Source organism: Poecilia reticulata, chromosome 16, assembly GCF_904066995.2.
Source record: "Poecilia reticulata chromosome 16, P_reticulata-male-v2, whole genome shotgun sequence".
In the NCBI taxonomy this organism is placed as follows: Eukaryota; Metazoa; Chordata; class Actinopteri; order Cyprinodontiformes; family Poeciliidae; genus Poecilia; species Poecilia reticulata.
The window spans coordinates 1,939,517-1,954,325 of NC_088845.1; the positions used below are offsets into that span (position 1 = coordinate 1,939,517).

General features: G+C 41.3%; 1 protein-coding gene across 1 annotated transcript in view; it reads right to left on the reverse strand.

Moving 5' to 3' along the window:
* Nucleotides 1-1,368: 1,368 nt before the first annotated feature.
* Nucleotides 1,369-14,809, reverse strand: part of LOC103477757 (uncharacterized) — a 35,546-nt gene continuing 22,105 nt past the window's right edge. The window contains exons 4-7 of the mRNA XM_008431056.2: nt 13,233-14,603; nt 12,669-12,832; nt 7,437-7,549; nt 1,369-1,598 (exon numbers count right to left, since the gene is read on the reverse strand). Coding sequence (XP_008429278.2) covers nt 1,442-1,598; nt 7,437-7,549; nt 12,669-12,832; nt 13,233-14,603 — 1,805 coding nt within the window. The 3' untranslated portion in view covers nt 1,369-1,441. The remainder of the gene's footprint in view (nt 1,599-7,436; nt 7,550-12,668; nt 12,833-13,232; nt 14,604-14,809) is intronic.

The following is a 14,809-nucleotide window of genomic DNA, read 5'->3' on the forward strand; positions in this document are numbered from 1 at the left end:
ACTTCCCTTCCCATTTGTGGTTCTTCAAATTTTCTCTTAAAACATGGAACTAAGTGTAACTATTTTGTTTGGTGGAATGTCTTGTTTTCATTGATCACGAACCTTAAGTGCCTAACTGGTGATCTATTTCCTTGGGTGCAATTCCCAACGTGGCGTTGTTGACACCTTCTGGTCACCCTGCTTTGGAGGGAAGAGTATTGGATTCATACCCTTGTGCTGCCACAATCAGACCTGTGAGGTTGTTGTTGGTGCACTAGTTGAGGTGCAATGACTGTCTGACAAGTGATCTTGTGGAGGTGCAATGCATTTTAATATTTCTGTTCTTCTCTTACCTGGATTTGATTATTTTGTGTATACTGTTAATCTTATACTAAAACTATGAAGAGTGAAAATGCTTTATTTGTAACAAACATGTGAAGGGAGGCAGGTATAATCTGAGGAGCTTCAGCCTGCACTTTCTTGATTTAAACATTATTTTTACTTGACCTTGTTTTGAATTTCTTTAATATCTAGAGTGTTAATTTTGACAACTAGTGGATGTGTCTGAGTATTTTAGATTGAATAAACTATAGTACTACTATTAATAAATGTATAGAATATTTCTCCTGGGCTACGTTCACACTGCAGCGTAAAGTGACCCAAATCAGATTTGTTGCCTCAATGCGACCTGCACCTGATCGTTTTGACAGTTTGAACAACACAGATCTGATGTTTACAAAGGCAATCCCGGCAACTTGGATATTTGGTTCCAAATCCAATTCGTATCTGATCTTTTCAAATGTGACCTGTGTCTGTTCGGGCAGGTCACATTCATACGACCTGAACGTCATTGATACTCAACAAACGTCACCATTCTGTGATCTGATACGTGGAAAACGTTACAAAAACATCCACCATGGCAGATGATAATGAGCATTAAGTTGTTAATGCGATGGCTCCGGTTGGACAGCAACTTTAAAATAACCACCATGAGCATCCATCTTTACTTCCACAAACACTGAGACGCTGTGACGTTACTGCTTCCTCTACTGCGCATGCAGGTCACTTTTATGACGTGTGTTTTTCACATGGAGGATCACAAACAAGTCGCATATATTTGTAATGTAAACAAACAAAATCTGATTTCATGACACTATTGGAAGTGAGCATTAAGGCCTGCAGTGAGAACGCAGCCCTAATGTGTCAAATACCTCTTAAGCACATAAAGTGCCTCAAATGATAAAAAGGATCAATAAGGCCCTAAATTTAATACAGTAAAAACTAAGTAGCTAAATGATGAGATATTAACTTTAACAGTTTGTTCAAATGAGCAAACAGGAAATGGAGGAAGTTTAAGAATCTTAAAAATTGCTTCAACAGTCCAACAGATGAAATTGTGGTTTTATTTGTGAGATTTTAAAGACAGTTGAGTATTCCTCATTGAAACCTTTGGAGAACGGTATTAGTCACGAAGAAGGTCACTTGTAAGCTCACAGACGTATCTGTGTTTTTCCAAAAGGTTTGATCCTTTCCAGCACTGTGTGAGTGGGTGCAATGGCAACTGTATCGCTGCTCCTGAACTCATGGGATGCCATTTCTTGCCGTCTTCCACAAAGTACCTTTAAGACAGAAACATGAACCATCTGAACATTAATAAAATAAAACATCTGCACACCTGTCGAGAGCTTTACTCCAGTGCCAATGCTGCACCCTAAATGTCCTTGATTCTACAGTTGGCTACAGCTCATCCCCCACTTGCAGAGTGGAAGGGGGTGAAGAAAAGGCTGACCAGCGTCGCCACACTAGGTTGTGACTGACAGCGCTAAGACCCGCCTCTGAGCTCTGATTGGTTGTTTCTAGTTAGCACTCAGAGAATTGGGAGAAGGCAGAATAGCCCAATTTTTCACATCTGTCTGATACCAGGTTAGGACCAGGAGTGAAAGTAAGGGGGTTTTCCCATTTCATATTGTTTCTGAACTGTTCGTGCTTTGCTAGAGCAAGGCTGTGACACGACGATCGTGGAAGGTTTTGAGTTGATCTCGGCATCAGGTGACAAACTGAACGCCGGCAGGTCGCTGAGAGCAGCACGTCCTCTGAGTCGCTTAAAACGTTTCTAACTCTATTAAAGAACAAAACAAACAAAACATGTTCATTTTATTATTATTAACAACAATAAAAATCTCAGTAATTATTGTTTCAACAAGGTGTTGCGCAATTCTGTGCGTTTCGGTTCCATTACCAAAATAACAAGCAGAGCAGGAGTTTAAAATGAACTAATCAACAACCGCTGTGTTCAGGCTAGCGCTTATTGATGATCGCAAAATAAATATCAAGCTTGAAAACCTGATACTGTCATAATGGTGTGGTTGGTGGTGGTGAGAGAACGCAGGAGACCCAGGATGTAGATGAAGTGATGAATTTAATGGTAATGTCGAGGTAAAGAACAATGGGGAGCACAAGGAACACACGGAAACAGACTGGTAAACACGACGAGGAACACAGACAACGGGTGAGACTAAATACACTGGGAGGGTAATCACAGGAACAAGACACAGCTGGGATCAATCATTGGGGAGGGCAGGACAGAGACTCACAGGGAAACAGGACTAAACACAGAAAATCTCAAAATAAACACACAAACACGGATCATGACAGATTTTAACGTAATCTCTGGTCGGCTTGTGGAGCGCAGGAGGTTGCCATGGCAACGGGTGTGCTTAAATGACAGAGGGAGAATAAAAAGGTGTGAGTGGTTTAGAGTTGATCACCTGTTCGGGTTGTTTTATCTTTATCTTTACTGTGGCTCTTTACAGCAGCTGTAGTTTCTGAACGTTCAATAAACGACAAACTTGGACTAATTACCTTGTTCTTTGTGAGTATACGTCAATAACAACAAACATCAAACACAGTAAATATGTTTCATTAAGTATTTAACAAACAAATGGCTTCTACCGCGATAATTATGTAAAATTAAATTGTCTAATATAAAAAATAGTTTGGTGCAGTCGAGCTCAGAGTCTGAGAGGCTTGTCCTTTATCAAACAATTTTGTTATTGGCCCCTTATTTAGTGCAAATATTGATGTTGAAATTTTCTCTAAAATGATGACCTTTTTCAACCTTTATAGCTCCACTGTTGAAAATGAGGCTTAACATTCACAGATGACATTGAAATAAAATCCAGTCCAACATCTGGTTTGAGGTGATTCCTCTGGAACCTGTTGGAGGAAAAATATCCCAACTTCAGAAGATGAGCTTTAACCTAACAGAGCTCTGTGGTTCCTCCTGTCAGTATGAGAGTCAGGGTGAGGAGGCGCCATGTTAGGAAGAGAAGTGGAAGCTGCAGGATCTTCAGAACAAACGGGTCATGATGCTAGGCTACTGATTGTAATCAGTAGCCTAGCTAAATTTTAAAAATATATATATATAGTTTATATTTTGACAACTGATTTATTACAAACATCCACTACTGAATCCAAAAATAACATCCATTTCTATCAATCAGGTCACGTTTTTATGCTAAGTTCATTTTTAAATCCGAGTTTTTTGTCTAAATGGATTATTATGGATAATTACATTTTTTTACATTATCGGTTGATTTTTAGTAATATTTCTCATCCGAATTAGATTTTTAAGATATCAATTGTTTTCTAACACAATTTATTGATGAAATGTTACAAACATCGGTTACTGTAAATGTAGCAGTCCACATTGATTAATTAATGTTATGGACATGTGAAGTGCATGTTACCGTCATCATTGTTCCAAATTTAGGGCTTGAATTCCGTTTTGTGGAAACCCGAGAATGTTCAGCGACAGAGATGTCTCTCTTCAGAGTCCAACAGTAATCAGCCATCATGACTGGATCCCAGCGTCCCTGATATCTGGTCTCCATTTCTTTTATGTACTGATGAAAGCTCTCGCCCTGCTCGTCGCTCATTGATCCCAGATTCCCCGGAAACCGATCCATATGTGAGAATAAGTAATGCATTTTGATGCTCATGTTGCATCCGAGGTTTCTGAAAGCAGTCAGCATATTGGTGACAACTTCTGCATAGTTCCTGGCCTTGGTATTGCCAAGAAAGTTCTTCACGACCAAAACAAAAGCCTTCCACGCTTCCAGTTCCATTCCATTCATTGATTTTTTGAAATCTGAGTCTCTGATAAACTGACGGATTTGAGGTACGTCAAAGATGCCAGCTTTCAACTTCTCTATGGTCAATCCTGGAAAAGCCTGGCACAAGTAAGTGAAGCAGCCACCATTCTTGTCCAGAGCTTTGGTGAACTGTTTGATCAAGCCGAGCTTGATGTGCAGTGGTGGAAAGAGTATCCTGTCTCTGTCCACCAGAGGGTTGTTGATGACGTTCTTTACTCTGCAAGGCACCAATTCCTCCCGCACAGGCCAGTTCCTCCTCGTGTAATGCTGATCTCTGTTCCTACTGTCCCACGTGCACAGAAAGCATGGGTACTTCGTGAACCCGGACTGCTGTCCTAACAAAAAATTAACCATTTTCAGGTCAACACAAATTAACCCAAAAGCCAGCTTCTGCAGCCGAGGATCAGACCGCCAAGGTCCCCTCTCTCGGCTGCCGCCCATAGCACAATGCACCTGACCCCTTTGGCCCCTCCGACAGGTGGTGAGCTCATTGGAAGGGGGATCAACGTCTCCTCTTCGGGCTGAGCCCGGCCACCAGGCGCTCGCCATCAGGCCTCCAGGCCTGGCTCCAGAGTGGGGCCCCGGTGACCCGTGTCCGGGCGAGGGATAACAAAGTCCAAAGTTTGTGTCCATCATAAGGGGTCTGGTTTTCTTCCTGGTCGTGGAACACTGGACCAGCTCTACACCCTCATCAGGGTCCTGGAGGGTGCATGGGAGTTCGCCCAACCAGTCTACATGTGTTTTGTGGACTTGGAGAAGGCGTTCGACCGTGTCCCTCGGGGGGCCTGTGGAGGGTACTCCGGGAGTATGGGGTACTGGACCCTTTGATTCGGGCTGTCAGGTCCCTGTATGACCGGTGTCAGAGTCTGGTCCACATTGCCGGCAGTAAGTCGGGCTCGTTAAGTCGGGATGAGGCTCAGTACCTCCAAATCCGAGGCCATGGTCTTGAGCCGGAAAAGGGTAGAGTGCCTTCTCCGGGTCAGGGGGGTCGTCCTGACTCAAGTGGAGGAGTTTAAGTATCTGGGGATCTTGTTCACGAATGAGGGAAGAAGTGAGCGGGAGATCGACAGGCGGATTGGGGCAGCGTCTGCCATGAAGCAGGCGCTGTACCGGTCCATCGTGGTGAAGAGAGAGCTGAGCCAAAAAGCGAAGCTCTCGATTTACCGGTCGATCTACGTTCCCACCCTCATCTATGGTCATGAGCTTTGGGTGATGACCGAAAGAACGAGATCACAGGTACAAGCGGCCGAAATGGGTTTCCTCCGCAGGGTGGCTGGATTCTCCCTTAGAGATAGGATGAGAAGCTCGGTCATCCGGGAGGGACTCAGAGTAGAACCGCTGCTCCTCCATGTCGAGAGGAGCCAGTTGAGGTGGCTCGGGCATCTGGTCAGGATGCCTCCTGGACGCCTCCCTGGTGAGGTGTTCCGGGCACATCCCACCAGGAGGAGGCCTCGGGGAAGATCCAGGACACACTGGAGGGATTATGTCTCTCGGCTGGCCTGGGAACGCCTTGGGATTCCCCCGGAGGAACTGGAGGAAGTGGCTGGGGAGAGGGAAGTCTGGGCCTCCCTTCTGAAGCTGCTGCTCCCGCGACCCGACCCCAGATAAGCGGAAGAAAATGGATGGATGGATGGACAAATGAACCACTCATGCTGATCATAACGAATTTTCTCCAGCACATACTTCACAGCTTCATACTTCTCCTTTAGTGTAGTCAAGTGAGCGAGGGGTACAGAGGCAAACAGGTTGCTGTTGTGCAGCAGAACACATTTCAGCGATCGCTTGGAGCTATCAATAAACAGTCTCCAATCTTTGGGTTCGTATTGTGTCACTCCAAGCGTATGCAGAAGCTGCGCAACATCTGTACAGTACACCAAGTCCTTCTCTTCAGAGAAAAAGCGGAGGTACTCTTAATGCCTGTTGCGATAGAAGGTGATGCGAGCACTGTCAGAGAGGAGGTTATTTTCCGTCAATCTGGATGCCAACAGTTCGGCTAAGGATTTTTGACAAGCCAAGATCGCGAACTAGATCGTTCAGCTCATTTTGGGATAAAGGATGTGGAGCATCACTGTCAGAAACCACTTTTTCTTCGTCTTCAACACTGGTGGAATCTTCATCACTATTATCAGGAAGTTCTCCAAAGACAGGTACTGGAATTTCATCACAATGAGCTACAGGACGACGTGCTGATCGAAGATCAGGATACTTTAGGCTGCTCCGGTTCTTTCTGCTGATCCCAGTAACATTAATGCCACAGAAGTAGCAGTCACTGCAGTGGTTTGTTGGCTCCCTCCAGACCATCGGAATTCCAAATTTCAGACAACTCTTGTTGCCCTTTGTCCACTGACGCAGATACTCGGTGCATGCTTTGCATACCATGTGTGGCGCCCAAGCTTTGTCCTGATCTCCAAGTTTCATACCAAAATAAGCATGGTAAGCACACTTTATGAAACTTGTGACTGGATTCCTGTTAGGCACAAGGGTGTATTCGCCGCAGATGTAACAGAATACGTCAGGTTTATTTTTGCAAGATCTTCTGGCTGAAGCCATTTTGTTTTTATGCAATATAGAGGCTTTTCATTTTACTCTTACTAAAATGTTATGACCGGAAGCGAATTAAGGAAATTACGTTTTGCAATTGATGACATCACCCATTAACTTGTAGTCTGAATAAGTAAGTCATTTCATTTCTAGAACGTGAAATAAATAAAATTGAAATTAAATAAAAAATGCATGCAAACAGAATCGTAAAAAAATCAAGATTTGCCTATTGCTCAAAAAGTTGACCTGATGGAGCAAAACAAATGTGAGTTTTGGATTCAGCTCATTGAAATACTACTAAGTCAGCTGAAAAAACTTAGACAATTTTTTTTTTGTGTTGATAATTATCAACATAACCAGTTTAAAAGCTAAACAAATGGTTATATTCCAAGCATGGAAAACTGGGATGCACTCCATTCCATGATGTTCAGGATTTAGGTTTCATGGCATCTCAAAGTGTCAACATTGTGGGCTGAGGGAGGAAATACAGCTTTATTTTGCAAGAGCTACCCAGCTTTAATTGCTTCACAAAAGAATTAATCAGCACAGAAACTCCAAAGCACACAAAGAAGCAATTATATATATATACTTATATTTAATAAATTTAATAAATATTAAATTACATACGATTAGTACCCCCAAGAATTTAAAACTACTTTCACCCCTGGTTAGGACATAACATTTTCAACAAATATATAAAAACAATATAACATTTACATACTGCAGCTTTAAATATGCATATGCTTAGATCATGGTTCTTACTCAGGAATGATCCGACTTCCATCCATCCATATCCATGTGGGTGGAATATAGTACAACCCTATCCAGTATCCTCCTTTAGGTTTGTAGTATTTGAGTCGAGCCATGATAAATTCCTGTGAACAGATTTTATTTTAGACTCTCTTACTTCTATCAATCAATCAAGTTTATTTTTAACACATTTCAGCATTTGAAGTGCCTTGTTTAAGGTCTTGAAAAACAAATCTATAAAGTCATAGAACACAGTTAACAACTGAAGCATTACATTTTGTCAAATACCATTATTACACATCAAAATGTTTGTTTCATTTATAATGTTTCAAAAGCCACTCTAAACAGGTGGGCCTGTAGTCTAGATTTAAAGGAACTCAGTGTTTCAGCTGTTTTACAATTTTCCAGCAGTTTGTTCCAGATTTGTGGTGCATAGAAGCTGAATGCTGCTTCTGCTCGTTTGGTTCTGGATGCAGAGCAGAACCAGAACCAGACGACCTGAGAGGTCTGGAAGGTTGATACAACAGCAGGTCTTTAATGTATTGTGGTGCTAAGCCGTTCAATGATTTATAAACTAACATCAGTATTTTAAAGTTTATTCTCTGAGCTACAGGGAGCCAGTGGAAGAACTGGTGTTATGTGCTCCATCATCCTGGTTCTAGTCAGAACCCGAGCAGCAGCGTTGTGGATCTGCTGCAGCTGGAGGATTGACTTTTTAGTCAAATTTGTAAAGCCACTGTTGCAGAAATCAGTGCAGATAAACGCATGGATGAGTTTCTCTAGACCCTGTTGGGACTTTAGCCCTTTAATCCTGAAATGTTCTTCAGGTGATAGAAGGCTGACTTTGTGACTGTCTTTATGTGGTTCTGAAGGTTCAGGTCAGAGTCCATCACTACTCCCAGGTTTTAGTCTGATTGCTGGTTTTCAGTTGTAATAACTGAAGCTGTGCATTGACTCTAGATCTGTAACTCTAGATCACTCCACTTTAGGTCCAAAAGTAATAACATCAGTTTTGTTTCTGTTCAGCTGGAGAAAGTTTTGGCTCATCCACACAATGATCTGATTGGATGGGTTCAGTCACCTGGTGACATTGTAACGCAGAACTGCATATCATCTGCGTAGTAATTTGAATATTTCTAGTGAATTTTCAGCAAAATAAATCCACTACCAATACATTAAAATCTAACCTATTTCTATTACATAGAAACAAAACCAAAAAACTCCCACAAATCTTAGTTGACTTAATGCTGAGTTTTTGTGAAACCTCTCAATATGGTACAAGAATGATTGTTATATTTTGTAGAATTTGTTGGCTGAACCATGCGTGACATGTCTTTGTTCGACTCTGAGGTATGAGAGCAAGTCTTCAACCCAACATTTGTTGTTAAAAAATGGCAACGTGCAAATAGTTCAATATTTGTGACTGCAAATTTTATAGTTATTTAAACTTTTGTTTAAATGAAAAAAAAACTATGATTGCTAATACACTATCTGACCATCTTCAGTCTTCATTACAAGTTTTGTGTTTTCTTGTAGATTTTTTTTTTTTTTGCTGCTACGATCTTGTTTCTTAAAGGTCTAGTGTTGACCACAGAAAGAGGCAGTGGTAGTAATTTCATTAGTGAAAAATATCTTTGTGCAACTGATGATTACAGTAAAATAGTTACATTTATTTGTATGCAAATTTAAAAATCGTAATATACACAATAAATATTACAATATTTATTGCGTATATAAATATATTTATATGATATATTATATTTTATATTGAATAAATATACCATACCATACCATACCATACCAACTTTATTTATAAAGCACTTTAAAACAACCACAGCTGATACAAAGTGCTGTACATTAAAACACAGCATAATAAAAAAAAAAATAATAAAAACTCTTACAGTTTAAAAACAAAAACATACACTCTAAAACTAGATTATATCGTATTTATCAATAATCAATAAATATTTACTCAACTACAATTTTATTTTACTTAACTGAGTTTTTTTTCATTGAATAATTGGGGAAAAAAATTTAACTTCATACTCTGCGAACCCCAGTATCCCAGTATAGTGGGATACTGAGTATCCTAGTATGAGGAAAATCCTAATACTGGGATATTAGATTTTCCTCATATTGCCAAGCCCTATCACAATGAAATCAATATCTGAAACTTTGGAATGGAAGTTATCTACCAACACATCTTTATGGTTACACCACAAAGACAAGGTGGAGAAGTATAACTGATTAAGGCAGTGGTTCTTAACCTTTTTTGAGGTACCGAACCCACCAGTTTCATATGCGCACTCAATGAACCCTTCTTTAGTGATGAATAAAATGATTTTTTTCTTCTTCTCCAAATTCTAGTTGGGTGACCCAACTAGAGCCTAGCTGGGTCACCCCAAGATCACCAAGTCTTCTTAAAAGGTAGGGTCTCTGAGAACAGTTCTAGTCAGTGTTTTCAGCAAAGTTGAGCTGACTGTCCAGGAACGACACAAGGCATTTAAAATTTGCCAGTTTCAACAGGTTGGGCATTGAGAGAAACTGGAACCACTGTAAGGTTTTGTTTAGATCATCTAATTAGCTCTACATTCTTAAGAGAATGAAAAACTAATAATAAATAATAAAGACGTTGCGATATTCTGATTTAGTAATGTAATTATATTAACTGTGTTACCACCCCCACGCCACTAGAGGCAGTAGCAGGTCCGAAAAGACACGACTAAGGAGCAGATTTAGAAGTTCACCGAAAGCTACAGGATTTGGTAAAAAACTGTGAGCTGCGGTGAAGTTAAAGACAAGTTGATATACATGCTGAAATATCAACTCAGCATGTATGTCTTGTGTAAAGACCAAACCAAACCAACTTTATTTATAAAGCACTTTAAAACAACCACAGTTGACACAAAGTGCTGTACATTAAAACACAACATAACATTAAAAAAAAAATTAAAACTCTTACAGTTTAAAAACAAACATACAATTTAAAATTAGATCCCACTGGAGTTGAAAACCAAGTAAAATAAATGGGTTTTAAGACGAGCGGTTTTAAGTGGACAGTGAAGGGGCCTCTCTGACCTGCAAAGGCAAGTCGTTCCATAACTTTGGGCCAATGACAGAGAAAGCCCTGTCCCCTCTGAACTTCCTTCTGGATCTTGGAACCTCCAAGAGCAGATTATCTGCTGACCTGAGAGACCGATGGGGTACGTAGGGGTGAAGAAGCTCAGAGAGATAAGCCGGAGCAAGATTATGTAGTGATTTAAAAACAAACATAAGAATTTTAAAATTAATCCAAAAATATACAGGCAGCCAGTGAAGTGAGGCCAGGACAGGGGTCACATGCTCCCTCTTTCGAGTTCCTGTCAAAAGTCGTGCAGCAGCATCTGAACCAGCTGCAGACGTGAGAGCAGCGACTGACTGACTCCCAGATAAAGGGAGTTACAGTAAACCAACAGAGTTGAAATAAAAGCCTGGATAACGGTTTCAAAATGCTGCCTGGAAAGAAAAGATTTCACTGACGCCAGTCGCCTTAAATGATAAAAGCTGGACTTAACCACGGCTCTGATTTGGCTGTTTAATTTAAAATCACTGTCCACCTTAAAACCAAGATCTGTAATAACAGGTTTAAAATAAACCTCCAAGGGTCCCAGGCCAACAGAGGAGGACTCACAGGAGCCACTGGGTCCAAACACCATCACCTCTGTTTTCCTTTCATTAAAATTTAAAAAGTTCAAGGCCAACCAAGCTTTAATATCACCTAGACAGGCCAGGAGATGCGCGCGCTCTGATTGAAGGTCCATTTGAGGCTTTCGATCAGGCTCTTCTGAAGTTTCTGTCTTTTAAAACTGCTCTGCTGTTGGCCCTCAAGTCTGCAAAGAGAGTGAACGATTTATCCGCTCTCTGTTGCTCCTCTTGCCTCAGAATACGAGCCGATGGCAGCTCGGCGTGATGCCTCCCAAACCTGCTTTTACTCCTCAAAGCATCACAAGCTCGTTCAGATCGAGGGAGATATCTTCAGAGGGTTTTTACCTTCCTCATAACTTTGAGAAGGAAGCTGCATCTCATGCACCATGCGCGCGCTTTCTTGTTATGAGGCACGCATGTCTGCACTGCGTTGCTCTCAGCGTCTGTTTGTGCATTACAGAGATAACTCAGTGGGGCGTCCCACTGAGCCCAGCGTCTTTCTCACTGCCTGTGTGAGGCCATCTCACAGGCTTACACTTCTTCTGGATTGGATCCTCCAGAGAATCTGAGAGCTCACTCCACCAGAGGCATTTCATCCTCCACAGCTCTGTGGAGGACATTTGCACGGCAGCTTCCTGGTCATCTCCATGCTCATTTATTCGGTTTAAATGTGTGACGTTTCCACGTTCTTTATTACCCATTCTGTTATTAGGGTTCTGACAGAATAATTATTTTTGTTACACGTTAATATTGTCTCACCCTTGCATGTAACGTAGGGTGACATGATGTTTTTCAGTCATGATTTGATATTCTGTTGTTTTTTTCCTGGGGAGTTCTTTGTTTATGAGAACAACATGGTTGTCCAAAGTGCTGTATAAGTTACCTGTTCTGTTCATCGTTACACTGTTACAGTTCATAACGTTCGTTGTTCCTGTTCACAGCACCAGGTCTGTTTGTCTCAACCTTTCTGACCAGATGTTATTCTCCTCTCTGGTCTTCTGCTGTATGGGAGGCCAGGAGTGCGTAATTACGCACTCTAGGCTGAGACTGTTTTTGTTATGTGTGAGCAGATGCTTCATGGTGGTGGTCTGGATGGACCCAGTTAGGCATAGACTACATCCTGCTTCGCCTTTAACCCACTAGCGATAGCCTTAAAGGGCGAAGCCTATATGAAATAGAAAGTTTTTTATGTATTGTAATCCCAGATTCTTTGAGTATAGGCGCAGCCCTTTAAGCTGTGGGCCTCACTGGTTCCTGAATAGCTGAAGAAAAAAGGCTGTTAGGGAGACGTTTGTCCGGTCTGACTGTTATTTATACGGTCCGGGGTGAGGCCCACCCAACAGGTGGACGTGGACTGCGAGGGATAAACCCACCAGCGCCAATACTCAGAATCTGGGGTTACAATATGAAACCAACGTTTTCTATTCTCTTTTTAAAATGTGTAATTAGGAGGTGCTGACTCAATTAGTGCGTGTGGTTAAGTATTGTTAAGCTATCAATCTTCCAGAAACTTCTGGATTAGCTATACATTTTAAGAGTAGAGGTGGCATTTTGTTTTACCTGCTCCGTCATATCATTTATCACAACGAAGTCTGAGCCATTGTTTCGACAGTCCGCTCGAGCTTTGAACCAGTTCTTCCCAATATTATCGGCATCATAAAAGTAGTAACACTTTCGGTTATAGGAAACCCAGCTTCTCCTGCAATCCCGACACTTTGGTCTCACTAGACAAGGGGAAAGAGCAGAATAAAGTGAAACTTTGGTAAAAAGGGAAAAACATATTTCTAAAAGCAATCCACGTTTACTTATTTAACATTTCAATCATTAACATTACTCAAGCAAAGCTTTTAAAGGTAGAGTGCAGATCAATATTGGAAGGTTATTAAATGATGATATCATTCTAGTCAGAAGTGGCGTACCACAGGGTTCACCAAAAGACAAAAACTTGGCTGTAAACCTGCTGCTAATGAATTACTTTTACTGGCTCACTTTGCTGTCAGGAAAGTGACCTTCAGCACTCTACCTGTGATAATAATGGTCAGCTATGTCTTCAAAAACTGTTTATAACAGAATATTTCAAAATTAAAATCAAGAGTTTCAAAGGTAATCTAGAAATATAATTACTATGTGTAGGACAGTATTCTTGAACTGGAAAGTTTTCATGGCTCAAGACGAAATAATAGGTTTTGTTTAGGACATCTCTCTCAATGCATCGTTTCTCTGCCTCCCATTTTAGATTTTTCAGCTCCTTTTCCTTTTCGACCAGCTCCTCTTTCTCTTTGACCAGCTTCCCGCTATTATTGATCAGCCCTTCTCTTTTGTTGCTCATCTCCTGTTTCTCTGTGGCCATGTCCATTTTCTTTTCGTCCAGCTCTTCGTTCTCTTTGGTCAGCTCCTCTTTTTCTTTGTTGAGCTCTTCTTTCTCTTTGGCCAGCTCCTCTGTCTCTTTGCTCAGCTTCTCTTGACTTTTCCCCAGCTCCTCTCTCTCTTTAATCAGCTCCTCTGCCTTTTTGCTCAGCTCCTCTGTCTTTTTGCTCAGCTCCTCTTCCTTTATCCTCATCTTCTCTGTCTCTTTGATCAATTCCTCTTTTGCTTTGCTCACCTCTTCTGTCTTTTTGCTCACCTCTTCTGTCTCTTTGCTCAGCTCCCCTGTCTCTTTGCTCAGCTCCTCTGTCTCTTTGCTCAGCTCCTCTGTCTCTTTGCTCAGCTCCTTTGTCACTATCCTCAGTTGTTCTTTTTCATTTAGAACCTCCTCTTCGTCTTTGTTCAACTCTTCTTTTTCTTTATTCAGCTGCTTTTTCTCTCCATTGAGCTCCTTTGTCCTATGTTTCAGATCCTTTTCTTTTTCCAAATCCTCTTGTAATTTTCCCAGCTTCTCTTGATCTTCTCTCAGCTTCTCTTGGTCACTTTTCAGCTCCTCTTGAGCTGAGCTCAGCTCCTTTTTCTCCTCATTCACTTTCTCTTTTTCTTCACTAACTTTCTGTTTCTCTTTGGCCAGCTCCTTTTTGTCTTTGTTCAGCTTCTCTGTCTTCTGAATCACCTGCTCTCTCTCTTTTCTCAGTTCCTCTTTGTCTTTGTCATACTCTATTCTCCTTTGATGCAGTTCCTTCTTTGCTTGTTCCAGCTCCTCTCTGTCTCGCTTCACCTCCTCCATGTCTTGAGTAACCTTTTCTCTGTCTTGGCTTAGCGTCTCTCTGTCTTCAGTAAGCTTTTCTCTGTCTTGTTTCAGCTCCTCTTCATCTTGTCTCAACACCTCTCTGTCTTGAATCAGCTTCTGTCTCTCTTGGGTTACGTCCATTATGTCTAGATTCAGTTGTTGTAAGTCTAGGTTCAGATCCTCAGTTTCTTGGTCAACTGCTATGTTTTGCATCAAGTCTTTCTCTTGCATCAGCTCCTTGATCTGGTTCTCTATCATCTTTTGTTTCTGAACCAGGTGACTTTTTTCAGTTGAAAGGTTGTTGATATCTTCATGCTGCTTGTTCGTCATCAAAGTCACTGTAGAAACACACAAATTAGTCAAAGTCATTCAAACTATCTTCAGTAACATTTTCCATTTCTCAGACCCTTTCAGGATTTCAGACAGTATTCTTATGCTGCGTTCACACCAAATGTGAGTTGAGCATCAGGGGCATCTAGTTTACATTCAAAGCCTATGTTGACGTGCGTTGTGGTGCATTTTGCACTCCTACTGCTCTGCGTTT